The sequence below is a fragment of the Panthera leo genome, chromosome A3 (genome assembly GCF_018350215.1).
Source record: "Panthera leo isolate Ple1 chromosome A3, P.leo_Ple1_pat1.1, whole genome shotgun sequence".
NCBI lineage: Eukaryota > Metazoa > Chordata > Mammalia > Carnivora > Felidae > Panthera > Panthera leo.
The window spans coordinates 80562107-80577600 of record NC_056681.1 but is presented as its reverse complement, the minus strand read 5'-3'; the positions used below and the strand labels follow the sequence as shown (position 1 = coordinate 80577600).

The window sequence follows — 15494 nt, the reverse complement described above, 5'->3', positions numbered from 1 at the left end:
AAAATAATAGAGATAAGAAATAAGATTGTAATTTTACAAGATTGCTTACAGAAAATATTAATTTTAGCTAGAAACTGTAGAAAGCCTTGACATTTAGGAAATATATCTTCTTTTTTGTTTAAAGTTTATTTGTTGAGAGAGAGAGAGAGAGAGAGTGAGAGTGCACGTGAGCAGGGGAGGGGCACAGAGAGGTAGAGAAAGAGAATCTCAAGCACTGACAGTGCGGAGCCCGAGGGAGGAATGAACTACCGAACTCAGAGATCATGACCTGAGCCAAAGTCGGACACTTAACCAACTGAGCCACCCAGGTGCCCCTGGAAATATAACTTTACTGCCTAAAACTGGATTATGTTTAATTACGTTTTTATTAGAACATATTCCCATAAAGCATAAGGTCCATATGTATATTATATACATTCTTCATATTTGTTAATCATAGTATAATCTGGCAGACATTTTTAAAAAATTATATTTCTTACACTCTTATAGGACTGATAACAAGGTGTCTTCCAAATTTGTATGTTTAAAGATATTAAGTATCTGTGACAATAATCCTTTAAATTCTTGACAATTAACATTTACAGAAAATTCAAAACTATCATATTATGTTTTTTAAAAAAAAAGTAAAACTGGTTTTCTCCAGTGCTCACTTTCCTTACAATAAGACAATTAACCATATCAGAATTGGAAGAATGTTTTCCTGGATTAATTTGTAATCTTACAATATATTTATGGGTAACAACAGGTAACGACCACCAAGGGAAATCGGTCCTTAAATGAGGACATTAATTCAAAGCACAAATATCCATGTTTATAGTTCAAATTCCTTTTTCTCCCCAAAAGTAGTCAACATCTGGCTTTAAATTTTTTTTTTGTAATGTTTATTTATGTTTGAGAGAGACAGACAGAGTGTGAGTGTGGGAGGGGCAGAGAAAGAGGGAGACACAGAATCCGAAGCAGGCTCCAGGCTCTGAGTTGTCAGCAAAGAGCCTGATGCAGAGCTCAAACTCATGAACTGCAAGATCATGACCTGAGATGAAGTCAAACGCTTAACCAACTGAGCCACCCAGGGGCCCCAAGCAACTTCTGACTTTAGATTACTATTGGTCTGATATTTAATTTTTTTTACTTCCCTTTCATTGCATAGTTTTTGTTCAATCATAAGTAGCATTTATGGTCAAGGAAAAGGTAATAAACAGTAAACATATTTATTTGTTATAGTGTGAAACTTTAAAAAAAATTACTAAATCATTTTTTGGTCTCTGAGATATGTTTTAATATAACATTTTTAAGCACTTTTCTGTAAACTTAAGGAAAGATTTTTTTTAAAGTATCCAGTTCAGTGGTTTTTACTATATTCACAAGGTTGTGAACCATCAACACTATCTAATTCCAGAACATTTTCATCACCCAAGGTTTTAAGAGGATTAAACAAAAATTCTTCACCTAATAGATATAATTGAAATGTATAAGTGATAATGATAGATTTTTTGTCATGTTGATAGGACATAATAGAATAGAACTGGTCATTGCAGTTGAACTGGTTACAAATCAACACTTTCTAAAAACAGAGAAGATTAATTAAATAAACACTGAATCTGCAATCAAGACATCAGTTTGTTAATCCTTCTTCCACTAATAATAAGCAATGTAACATTGAACAGGTCACTTAAAAGCTATGCTGTATTCCATTACATAATATTTAAGAACCCTCAAGTCAGGAAGACCTTGGTTCAAACACTAGATATGTCACTTAATTGTGGATATAAAAGTTACTCAATCTCTCTAAGCCTCAGTTTCCTCACTTATAAAATGGGGATGAAAACAGACAACCTCTCACAAGGATATTATAAAGATTAAGTGAAACAGAGTAATGTACAGAGCACTAGATAAATGTTAACTATTATTATATATTTAAAAAGCTCTCAACTGCCTCCTAGTTTTTTTTTTAAATTTTTTAAATGTTTTTATTTATTTTTTAGACAGAGACAGAGCATGAGCAGGGGCGGGGCAGAGAGAAAGGGAGACACAGAATCTGAAGCAGGCTCCAGGCTCTAAGCTGTCAGCACTGAGCCTGATGCGGGGCTCGAACTCACAGACTGTGAGATCATGATGTGAGCTGAAGTCGGACGCTTAAGCGACTGAGCCACCCAGGCCTCCCTTGCCTCTTAGTTTTTTAATGTTTATTTATTTTTTTTTTTTAAATTTTTTTTTTTCCAACATTTTTTATTTATTTTGGGACAGAGAGAGACAGAGCATGAACGGGGGAGGGGCAGAGAGAGAGGGAGACACAGAATCGGAAACAGGCTCCAGGCTCCGAGCCATCAGCCCAGAGCCTGACGCGGGGCTCGAACTCACAGACCGCGAGATCGTGACCTGGCTGAAGTCGGACGCTTAACCGACTGCGCCACCCAGGCGCCCCTTTTAATGTTTATTTTTGAGAAGTGGGGGAGGGACAGAGAGAGAGGAGAGAGAGAATTCAAAACAGGCTCTGCACTGTCAGCACAGAGCCAGATGCAGGACTTGAACTCACAAACCATGAGATCATGACCTAAGCCAAAGTCGGTGAAACGTCGAACTTCAGGTCAGGTCATGATCTTCCAGTTCATCATTTCGAGCCCCACGTCGGGCTCTGTGCTGACAGCTCAGAGCCCAGAGCCTGCTTCAGATTTAAGAAGAGATCATCTTTAAAATCCCAACAGCCCTAAAACTGGTGATTAGAATACATCATCTTTAAGATCCTATATTGGCTCTAAATTCTGTGAGTATACAGACCTTTAGGGATTCCAGTTAGCTACACAGAAAGCGAAAGACTGCTTTGGTCTCAAGACCATACAGAAACAAACTTTTTCTGATTATAAATGTAATTCATATTTCTTAGAAAAATTTTAGAAAGTACATAAAAGTAAAAATAAAAATAATCAGAGGCATCATATTCCCTGATTTCAAACTATATCACAAAGTTATAGTAATCACAACAGTATGGTATTGGCCAAAAAAAAAAAAAAAAAAAAAAAAAAAAAGACACACAGATCAATAAAAAAAAATAGAGACCACAGAAATAAACCCAAGTATATAGGGTCAATTAATTTACGACAAAGGAGCCAAGAATATACTGGGAAAAGACAGTCCAATAAATCGTGTGGAGAGAACTGGACAGCCACATGCAACAGAATGAAACTGGATGCCTATCTTACACTACTCACAAAAATTAATTCAAAATGGATTAAAGACTTCAACATAAGATCCAAAACCATAAAACTAGAAGAAAACACAGGTGGTAAACTCCTTGACAATGGTCTTAGTGATGATTTTTTTTTTGCATTTGGTAACAAAAGCAAAGGTAACAAAGGCAAAAATAAACAAATGGGACTACATCAAACTAAAAGTTTCTGCACAGTTAAGGAAACCATCCACAAAATGAAAAGGCAATGTACTAAATGGGAGAAAATATTTGCAAATCATGTATCTGAGAGGGGGTTAATAATCCAAAATATATAAAGAACTCATATAACTCAATAGCAATGCAATTAAAAAATGGACAGAAGACTTGAATAGACATATTTTTGGGAAGCCAAAAAAGACATACAAATGGTCACAGATACATGAAAAGATGCATGCACATCACTAATTATCAAAGAAATGCAAATTAAAACCACAATGAGATATTACCTCACAACTGTTAGAATGGCTATTATCAAAAGATAAGGAATAATAAGTGTTGGTGAGGATGTGGAGAAGACAGAACCCTTATGCACAGTTGGTAGGGATATAAATTGGTGTAGCCACTGTGGAAAACGGGATGGAGATTCTTCAAAAAATCAGAAATAGAACTACCTTATGATTTGGAAATTCCACTTCTGGGTGTTTATCCAAAGAAAATAAAAACACTAATTCGAAAACACATATGCATCCCTATGTTCAACGCAGCATTGTTTATATTAGCCAAGATACAGAAACAACCTAAGTGCTCACTGATGGATGAGTAGATAAGGAAATTGTACACACACACACACACACACACACACGCACAGACACACACACACTCAGTGGCATATTATGCAGCCATAAAAAAGAACAAAATCTTACTACTTGTGACAATATGCATGGATCCTGAGGGCATTATGCTAAGTGAAGTAAGTCAGCAGACAAAGACAAATACAATATTATCTTACTTGTATGTGGAATCTGAAAACAAAACAAAGCCCCCCAAAACCCAAAACACCAAGCTCACAGATATAGAGACCAATTGGTAGTTGCCCGAGGCTGGGGATAGAATGTGGACAAAATAGGTGAAGGGGGTCAAAAGGTACAAAATTCCAGTTATAAAATAAATAGGTCATGGGGATATAACGTATGGCATGGTGACTATAGTTAGTAATACTGTATCGCATATATGAAAGTTTTTAAGGGAGTAGATCTTAAATGTTCTTGTCACAAGAAAAAAAATTTTTTTGTAACTACATATGGTAATGGATGTTAACTAGGCTTACTGTGGTGATCATTTCACAATGTATACAAACATCAAACAATTGTACACCTGAAACTAATGTAATATTATATGACAGCTATATATCAATAAAAAAATAATTTAAAAAATCAGGGCAACTGGGTGGCTCAGTTGGTTAAGTGTCTGACTTTGGCTCAGGTTATGATCTCACAGTTCTTGGGTTCGAGCCCTGCATTAGGCTCTCTGCTATCAGCGCAGAGCCCACTTCAGGTCCTCTGTCTCTCTCTCTGTCCCTCCCCTGCTCGTGCACATGCTCTTGCTCTCCCTCTCTCTCAAAAATAAATTTTAAAAAATAATAAAATAAAAAATAAAGTAGGTGCCTGGGTGACTCAGTTGGTTAACTGTTAACTCTTGATTTTGGCTCGTATCATGACCTCATAGTCATGAGATTGAGCCCTGTGCCTAGCATGGAGCCCACTTAAGATTCTCTCTCTCCTTCTCCCTCTGCCCCTCCCTCAATCGCATTCTCTCTCTCTCAAGAATAAAATAAAATAAAACAAAATGAAATAAAATAAAATAAAATAAAGATAATTAGCAATCCTGGCACCCAAAGATAATCACTACAGAATCATGCTTTTTTAACTTAACATTCCATTGTGAGCATATTCTCATGTAAATATTTTAAAAAATATTTTTAAACACAATTTAAAACTGTTTACCTAGCATTCTTTTTTTTTTAATTTTTTTTTTAACGTTTATTTATTTTTGAGATAGAGAGACAGAGCATGAATGGGGGAGGGTCAGAGAGAGGGAGACACAGAATCCAAAACAGGCTCCAGGCTCTGAGCTGTCAGCACAGAGCCCGACGCGGGGCTCGAACTCACGGACCGCGAGATCATGACCTGAGCCGAAGTCGGCCGCCCAACCGACTGAGCCACCCAGGCGCCCCCCTAGCATTCTAATAATACAGATGCATCATACTTTATTTAACTTGTCTTAAGGTATTTAGGTTGTTTGTAATTTTTCACTATCAAGAACAATGTCTTTATACACATCTTTATAAATTCTTATACACAGTTCTGATTAACCTATGGAAAATAAGTGCTGCAGGTAGAATCTAATGAGATAAACATTTTTAAGGAACTTGATGTATATTGCTAAACTGTCCTTCAGTAGGGTTGACTGCTTTACATCTGGCTGATTATCTTTACTGCTATTGTGGTCAAATATGAAGAGATATTATGAGTATCTAGTTTAGCATAGACTTTAGAGTCAGAAAAGGTTGGTTTTGAATTCAAATTTTAACACTTATTAAATGATCTTAGGCAACTCTGTAAACTCCATTTTCCCCACATATTAAGTAGAATTTAACCACTTACCTCATGGGTTATAAAGTTTGAGAGATATGTATAAGGTATATAAAGGTCAAGCACTCAAATGAGCAACATTATGACTTTAATTCTGTATAGCCAAATTGATCAGATTTTCTCTAATCTAATGCCATTAGGTACTAGATGTACTATTATTTTATGAACTACTAAGAAAGAACAAACATTGTCAAACTCTAACATACTATCTATTGTAAGTAACATATTGATTTCAGAGAAAATGTAAAAAGATGCTTATCTTAGAATTGATGAAGTATAGTATGTAAAAAACCCCAGATTTTTAAGAAATTTGCCCAATTTCAAAACCCTGTTAAAATAGCACAATTTTAAAAACCTATGAAATATTAGCAATCATATTATAATTTTTTGTGTCAGGCAGTACTTCTGATAAAAAAACAAAAACAAAAAACACCTTTAACTTTACCCTACACAAAATTCTGACCATTTAACCAATGGTCAGTTGATAAACAAATATATATGGGGTCATAAATAGATGTTGCCTCCATCATCCTGTGGATTTATTGTACATCATTTAAACCTTCTGAACAGCATCACAGTATGATAGAGTTTAAGAGCTAAAAGGGCTCTTAGAGATTATTTCATTTAATATATGTGGAAAATACGAGTAAAAGAATTTAAATGGCTAGTTAACATGTCACACTGGTAATTATTAGCAGAGCCAAGATGAGAACCTAGGTGTACAGATTCCAAGTCCAGAGTGTTTTTAATTTTAAACATTAATTAATTTCTAGGTTTAATTAATATATTTACCTTAAAAATCTGGGTTATAAGAAAATTCTGTATTGGGTAATACTTAGAACTTAGGTTACTAAATTCTGCAGTTATTAACCAATAGATGTTTACTGATTATCTGCTATGTAGGGACACTCTGATGTCTTGAAAGCCTTTTTGTCCTAAAAGTTAAAGTACTTAGAATTTATGATTTGTAATTTTTGATTAGGAGAACAGGGGCTTGCTTTGTTAGCTACTATCATTTCTTTGATTCAAAGATGTGCATTTTTCCTTAACATCTCTGATAACTTAAAATTGATGGCATCTTATAATCTTTGTTAGCCAGATGGTAGTCAGGACAGCCATCAATGCCTACACACACATGTGCTTGATATTTTGGGTGGCATGACTGCAATTCCTTGATGTTTCAGTTAACAAATACTTAAATAGTATCTGAAAAATGGAATATAATTCCAGGTTATTGTCCAAAAATCTTATTTTGGGGACTTCTCATAAGGTCAAGAAAATGCAATTATCAATCAGTATTACTGAGAAGAAAACCCCAGAGAAAACTGTAGAGGACTGCTCTATTCAAAAGTTTCAAACTTTGGGAGGGGGAGGGAAGATGGTGGCGTAGGAGGACGCTGGGCTCACCGCGCGTCCTGCTGATCACTTAGATTCCACCTACACCTGCCTAAATAACCCAGAAAACTGCCAGAGGATTAACAGAACAGAGTCTCCAGAGCCAAGCGCAGATGAGAGGCCCACGGAAGAGGGTAGGAAGGGCGGAGAGGCGGTGCGCGCTCCACGGACTGGCGGGAGGGAGCCGGGGCAGAGGGGCGGCTCGCCGGCCAAGCAGAGCCCCCGAGTCTGGCTGGCAAAAGCGGAGGGGCCTGATGGACTGTGTTCCGACAGCAAGCACGACTTAGCGTCTGGGAGGTCAAAAGTTAACAGCTCTGCTCAGAAAGCGGGAAGGCTGGAGGACAAAGGGAGGGAGAGCTGCTGAGACCCCGTACGACAGAGCTCAGTTTGGTGGGGAACAAAGGCGCTCGCCAGCGCCATCTCCCCCGCCCATCCCCCAGCCAAAATCCTAAAGGGAACCAGTTCCTGCCAGGGAACTTGCTCACTCCGCGCAAACACCCAACACTGTGCTTCTGCGGAGCCAAACCTCCGGCAGCGGATCTGACTCCCTCCCGCTGCCACAGGGCCCCTCCTGAAGTGGATCACCTAAGGAGAAGCGAGCTAAGCCTGCCCCTCCTGCCCCCCGTGCACCTTGCCTACCCACCCCAGCTAATACGCCAGATCCCCAGCACCACAAGCCTGGCAGTGTGCAAGTAGCCCAGACAGGCCACGTAACCCCACAGTGAATCCCGCCCCTAGGAGAGGGGAAGAGAAGGCACACACCAGTCTGACTGTGGCCCCAGCGGTGGGCTGGGGGCAGACATCAGGTCAGACTGCGGCCCCGCCCACCAACTCCAGTTATACACCACAGCACAGGAGAAGTGCCCTGCAGGTCCTCACCACTCCAGGGACTATCCAAAATGATGAAACGGAAGAATTCCCCTCAGAAGACTCTCCAGGAAATAACAACAGCTAATGAACTGATCAAAAAGGATTTAAATAATATAACAGAAAGTGAATTTAGAATAATAGTCATAAAATTAATCGCTGGGCTTGAAAACAGTATAGAGGACAGCAGAGAATCTCTTGCCACAGAGATCAAGGGACTAAGGAACAGTCACGAGGAGCTGAAAAGCGCTTTAAACGAAATGCAAAACAAAATGGAAACGAAGATGGCTCGGATTGAAGAGGCAGAGGAGAGAATAGGTGAACTAGAAGATAAAGTTATGGAAAAAGAGGAAGCTGAGAGAAAGAGAGATAAAAAAATCCAGGAGTATGAGGGAAAAATTAGAGAACTAAGTGATACACTAAAAAGAAATAATATACGCATAATTGGTATCCCAGAGGAGGAAGAGAGAGGGAAAGGTGCTGAAGGGGTACTTGAAGAAATCATAGCTGAGAACTTCCCTGAACTGGGGAAGGAAAAAGGCATTGAAATCCAAGAGGCACAGAGAACTCCCTTCAGACGTAACTTGAATCGATCTTCTGCACGACATATCATAGTGAAACTGGCAAAATACAAGGATAAAGAGAAAATTCTGAAAGCAGCAAGGGATAAACGTGCCCTCACATATAAAGGGAGACCTATAAGACTCGTGACTGATCTCTCTTTTGAAACTTGGCAGGCCAGAAAGGCTTGGCACGATATCTTCAGTGTGCTAAACAGAAAAAATATGCAGCCGAGAATCCTTTATCCAGCAAGTCTGTCATTTAGAATAGAAGGAGAGATAAAGGTCTTCCCAAACAAACAAAAACTGAAGGAATTTGTCACCACTAAACCAGCCCTACAAGAGATCCTAAGGGGGATCCTGTAAGACAAAGTACCAGAGACATCACTACAAGCATAAAATATACAGACATCACAATGACTCTAAACCTGTACCTTTCTATAATAACACTGAATGTAGATGGATTAAATGCGCCAACCAAAAGACATAGGGTATCAGAATGGATAAAAAAACAAGACCCATCTATTTGCTGTCTACAAGAGACTCATTTTAGATCTGAGGACACCTTTAGATTGAGAGTGAGGGGATGGAGAACTATTTATCATGCTACTGGAAGCCAAAAGAAAGCTGGAGTAGCCATACTTATATCAGACAAACTAGACTTTAAATTAAAGGCTGTAACAAGAGATGAAGAAGGGCATTATATAATAATTACAGGGTCTCTCCATCAGGAAGAGCTAACAATTATAAATGTCTATGCGCCGAATACCGGAGCCCCCAAATATATAAAACAATTACTCACAAACATAAGCAACCTTATTGATAAGAATGGGGTAATTGCAGGGGACTTTAACACTCCACTTACAGAAATGGATAGATCATCTAGACACACGGTCAATAAAGAAACAAGGGCCCTGAATGATACATTGGATCAGATGGACTTGACAGATATATTTAGAACTCTGCATCCCAAAGCAACAGAATATACTTTCTTCTTGAGTGCACATGGAACATTCTCCAAGATAGATCATATACTGGGTCACAAAACAGCCCTTCATAAGTTCACAAGAATTGAAATTATACCATGCATACTTTCAGACCACAATGCTATGAAGCTTGAAATCAACCACAGGAAAAAGTCTGGAAAACCTCCAAAAGCATGGAGGTTAAAGAACAGCCTACTAACGAATGAGTGGGTCAACCAGGCAATTAGAGAAGAAATTTAAAAATATATGGAAACAAACGAAAATGAAAATACAACAATCCAAACGCTTTGGGATGCAGCGAAGGCAGTCCTGAGAGGAAAATACATTGCAATCCAGGCCTATCTCAAGAAATAAGAAAAATCCCAAATACAAAATCTAACAGCACACCTAAAGGAAATACAAGCAGAACAGCAAAGGCAGCCTAAACCCAGCAGAAGAAGAGAAATAATAAAGATCAGAGCAGAAATAAACAATATAGAATCTAAAAAAACTGTAGAGCAGATCAACGAAACCAAGAGTTGGTTTTTTGAAAAAATAAACAAAATTGACAAACCTCTAGCCAGGCTTCTCAAAAAGAAAAGGGAGATGACCCAAATAGATAAAATCATGAATGAAAATGGAATGATTACAACCAATCCCTCAGAGATACAAACAATTATCAGGGAATACTATGAAAAATTATATGCCAACAAATTGGACAACCTGGAAGAAATGGACAAATTCCTAAACACCCATACTCTTCCAAAACTCAATCAGGAGGAAATAGAAAGCTTGAACAGACCCATAACCAGCGAAGAAATTGAATCGGTTATCAAAAATCTCCCAACAAATAAGAGTCCAGGACCAGATGGCTTCCCAGGGGAGTTCTACCAGACGTTTAAAGCAGAGATAATACCTATCCTTCTCAAGCTATTCCAAGAAATAGAAAGGGAAGGAAAACTTCCAGACTCATTCTATGAAGCCAGTATTACTTTGATTCCTAAACCAGACAGAGACCCAGTAAAAAAAGAGAACTACAGGCCAATATCCCTGATGAATATGGATGCAAAAATTCTCAATAAGATACTAGCAAATCGAATTCAACAGCATATAAAAAGAATTATTCACCATGATCAAGTGGGATTCATTCCTGGGATGCAGGGCTGGTTCAACATTCGCAAATCAATCAACGTGATACATCACATTAACAAAAAAAAAAAAAAGAGAAGAACCATATGATCCTGTCAATCGATGCAGAAAAGGCCTTTGACAAAATCCAGCACCGTTTCTTAATAAAAACCCTTGAGAAAGTCGGGATAGAAGGAACATACTTAAACATCATAAAAGCCATTTATGAAAAGCCCACAGCTAACATCATCCTCAATGGGGAAAAACCGAGAGCTTTTTCCCTGAGATCAGGAACACGACAGGGATGCCCACTCTCACCGCTGTTGTTTAACATAGTGCTGGAAGTTCTAGCTTCAGCAATCAGACAACAAAAGGAAATCAAAGGCATCAAAATTGGCAAAGATGAAGTCAAGCTTTCGCTTTTTGCAGATGACATGATATTATACATGGAAAATCCGACAGACTCCACCAAAAGTCTGCTAGAACTGATACATGAACTCAGCAAAGTTGCAGGATACAAAATCAATGTACAGAAATCAGTTGCATTCTTATACACTAATAATGAAGCAACAGAAAGACAAATAAAGAAACTGATCCCGTTCACAATTGCACCAAGAAGCATAAAATACCTAGGAATAAATCTAACCAAAGATGTAAAAGATCTGTATGCTGAAAACTATAGACAGCTTATGAAGGTAATTGAAGAAGATATAAAGAAATGGAAAGACATTCCCTGCTCATGGATTGGAAGAATAAATATTGTCAAAATGTCAATACTCCCCAAAGCTATCTACACATTCAATGCAATCCCAATCAAAATTGCACCAGCATTCTTCTCGAAACTAGAACAAGCAATCCCAAAATTCATATGGAACCACAAAAGGCCCCGAATAGACAAAGTAATTTTGAAGAAGAAGACCAAAGCAGGAGGCATCACAATCCCAGACTTTAGCCTCTACTACAAAGCTGTCATCATCAAGACAGCATGGTATTGGCATAAAAACAGACACATAGACCAATGGAATAGAATAGAAACCCCAGAACTAGACCCACAAACGTATGGCCAACTCATCTTTGACAAAGCAGGAAAGAACATCCAATGGAAAAAAGACAGTCTCTTTAACAAATGCTGCTGGGAGAACTGGACAGCAACATGCAGAAGGTTGAAACTAGACCACTTTCTGACACCATTCACAAAAATAAACTCAAAATGGATAAAGGACCTGAATGTGAGACAGGAAACCATCAAAACCCTAGAGGAGAAAGCAGGAAAAGACCTCTCTGACCTCAGCCGTAGCAATCTCTTACTTGACACATCCCCAAAGGCAAGGGAATTAAAAGCAAAAGTGAATTACTGGGACCTTATGAAGATAAAAAGCTTCTGCACAGCAAAGGAAACAACCAACAAAACTAAAAGGCAACCAACGGAATGGGAAAAGATATTTGCAAATGACATATCGGACAAAGGGCTAGTATCCAAAATCTATAAAGAGCTCACCAAACTCCACACCCGAAAAACAAATAACCCAGTGAAGAAATGGGCAGGAAACATGAATAGACACTTCTCTAAAGAAGACATCCGGATGGCCAACAGGCACATGAAAAGATGCTCAACGTCGCTCCTCATCAGGGAAATACAAATCAAAACCACACTCAGATATCACCTCACGCCAGTCAGAGTGGCCAAAATGAACACATCAGGAGACTATAGATGCTGGAGAGGATGTGGAGAAACGGGAACCCTCTTGCACTGTTGGTGGGAATGCAAATTGGTGCAGCCACTCTGGAAAGCAGTGTGGAGGTTCCTCAAAAAATTAAAAATAGACCTACCCTATGACCCAGCAATAGCACTGCTAGGAATTTACCCAAGGGATACAGGAGTACTGATGCATAGGGGCACTTGTACCGCAATGTTTATAGCAGCACTCTCAACAATAGCCAAATTATGGAAAGAGCCTAAATGTCCATCAACTGATGAATGGATAAAGAAATTGTGGTTTATATACACAATGGAATACTATGTGGCAATGAGAAAAAATGAAATATGGCCTTTTGAAGCAACGTGGATGGAACTGGAGAGTGTGATGCTAAGTGAAATAAGCCATACAGAGAAAGACAGATACCATATGGTTTCACTCTTTTATGGATCCTGAGAAACGTAACAGAAACCCATGGGGGAGGGGAAGGAAAAAAAAAAAAAAAAGAGGTTAGAGTGGGAGAGAGCCAAAGCATAAGAGACTGTTAAAAACTGAGAACAAACTGAGGGTTGATGGGGGGTGGGAGGGAGGGTAGGGTGGGTGATGGATATTGAGGAGGGCACCTTTTGGGATGAGCACTGGGTGTTGTATGGAAACCAATTTGACAGTAAATTTCATGTATTAAAAAAATAAATAAATATAAATAAATAAATAAATAAATAAATAAAAGAAAGGAAAAAAAAAGTTTCAAACTTTGGTTTTAGAATACCTTCATGTGCTCAAAAATTATTGAGGATGTCAAAAAGCTTTCATTTATGTGTTATATTTATTTATATGTAGCATTTAAATTAAAACTGAGAAATGTTAAAAATATTTATATATTAATTTAGAAATAACTTTAATGAACCCATTAGATGTTAACATATTGTAACAAAAAACAATACTAAAAAAAAAAACAAAAAATAAGCAAGAATGGCATTATTTTATAGTTTTTAGAAATCTCTTTAATATCCAGGCAGCTGGATTCTCATATCTACTTTTGTATTCAATCTTTTGAGATACTGCAAATCACGTAGCCTCCGGAAAATGTCACTGTACACTTGTGAGAAAGCGAAAGTGAAAAAGGTAAATGTTCTATTATTATTAGGAAAAGAGTTTCAACTTAGGGGGCTCTCTGAAAGAGGGTAGAAGAATTCCAGGGTCCCCAGATCGTACTTAGAGAAGCACTACTATAACATTATGCTTTTGATGGCACAGAGGATAATACTGTGTGGCAAAACAGGAACACCAAAAACTCCAAATCAAAAAGTGATTCACAAGAGTCGGATTTTGAATTCTAATTCTAAGTCAGTTATATCTTAACCAATTTATTTTGCTTAAATTTTTTTTTATGTATACATAAGAGGGTTATATGATGAAAAAAATCCATGCTTGAATAAGTTTAAAAGAATTCATTCAATAGGTATAAAATAAAAATTCTATGTGATAAGAAAACCATTTATCATGGTTTTCTGGCAATGTTTTCCCTTCTTTTTGGTACATAAAATAATGGTATATCTTATAATTGATGGTACCAGAGATTCAATTAAATACAGTTAAATATTGTAAGGTCAAATCTGCATCATATTCCCCTCATGGGGAGAAATTCGGATGTTACTGGAATTTTTAACCACAAGTAACAGTGGGACTGAAGATATCAATTACAATGCAACTAAAATATCTGAAGAAAATACTTTAAATGGGAAATATTTAACTTAGCATTACATATTTTCAGAATGATATTCCTAAAAAATGGAATAGTGAAATATCTTTGACTTATTCTTATAGTGAAATGTTCTGTTTTTATAGATAAATAATATTTTGATTTGGAAAGGTAATATTCTTTATCCTTCAATCTTCAAATTTGGATTTATTTGTAGGCTTAAAATATTATATCATAAACTTTAAATGAAGTTCAGGTATATTTTAGGTTTTTATATAATGGGAAATCACCTCTACCTTTACTCAGTTGTAGTATTTTAAAGTGGTCTGTAAATACAAAAAAATAGAATAATTATTTACTAAATATAGGTAATCACCATTCTAACTCACTTACCTGGACTGTTTTTGTGGAATGATCTGCATGATTGAAAGTGGTTCTATCAGCATCTGGATCAGACTCTGTCTGCCTTAGGGAAGTACGTTTTTTCTTTGTAAGGTCTGCATCTCTGTTGTATGAGTATCCAAGTTTGGAAGTGGGAGATAAACTTGGTTTTTTGATAGGTGATTCAGGATCCGATCTGCATTCTAAGGGTCTGGAATTCTCTAATTTTTCCTTCTCCAAGTTATTACTGATGTCTAGAGTCTGAAGCTTTTGTTCCTCTGTCTCCTCACAAATAAAGGGTGGAGACACATCCTTCTTCTTATCACTAACGTATAAGTCACTTAATTCTAAAGTCTCTGCTTTCAGGAGTCTCTTCTTGCCTAACAAAACTTGTGCGTGGATTGAATCTGTATTGTAACATATTCCAGGGTCATCGGATCCTGAAGTCCTTCCAGAGCTCTGCTGGGACTTTTGGGGTTCTGTGTCACTTTTAGTCCTGCGACAGTAAGGGGAGGATGTGCTTGGACTAAGATGATCGTCAGGAGTCTGATGTTCACTTTCTGACTCTCCAACCCCACTATCATTTACAAATACAGAGTCATCTTGCGACAAGAAGTCTACTGCTCCGCTGGTAGGCGGCTGTATTTCAGGCTCCCGTTTCAGATCACTAAGTTCTGCATAGAATTTTTCTTGATCAACAGAACTATTTGTATCTGTTTCATAGTTTCCAACTTTATATGTGCTTTTACTGCTGTTCTCCTCTATCTGGACAACATTCAGTTCTTGGCCACTGAAATGTGCCCTGATTTGATAAAGATAAGTCATAACAGTCAGTTTGTCAGGAATTGCTAATAAAACCATATCAGAAGGTTCCAACAACCGGGAAATTCCTATGCTGGCAAATCCATCATATGCCTTTAAAGAAAGGAAAAACAAAGATATATTGAATAGTTCAAACAATCCACTCATTTTAAAAACAGCA

At 37.6% G+C, this 15494-nt stretch overlaps 1 protein-coding gene across 17 annotated transcripts in view; it reads right to left on the bottom strand.

Annotated features, from left to right (window-relative positions):
• Positions 1–15494, bottom strand: part of EHBP1 (EH domain binding protein 1) — a 369979-nt gene that overhangs the window by 87258 nt on the left and 267227 nt on the right. For all 17 annotated transcript variants that reach the window (XM_042932413.1, XM_042932414.1, XM_042932416.1 and 14 more), the window contains one exon: positions 14525–15427. In XM_042932413.1, the coding sequence (XP_042788347.1) occupies positions 14525–15427 (903 nt within the window). The remainder of the gene's footprint in view (positions 1–14524; positions 15428–15494) is intronic.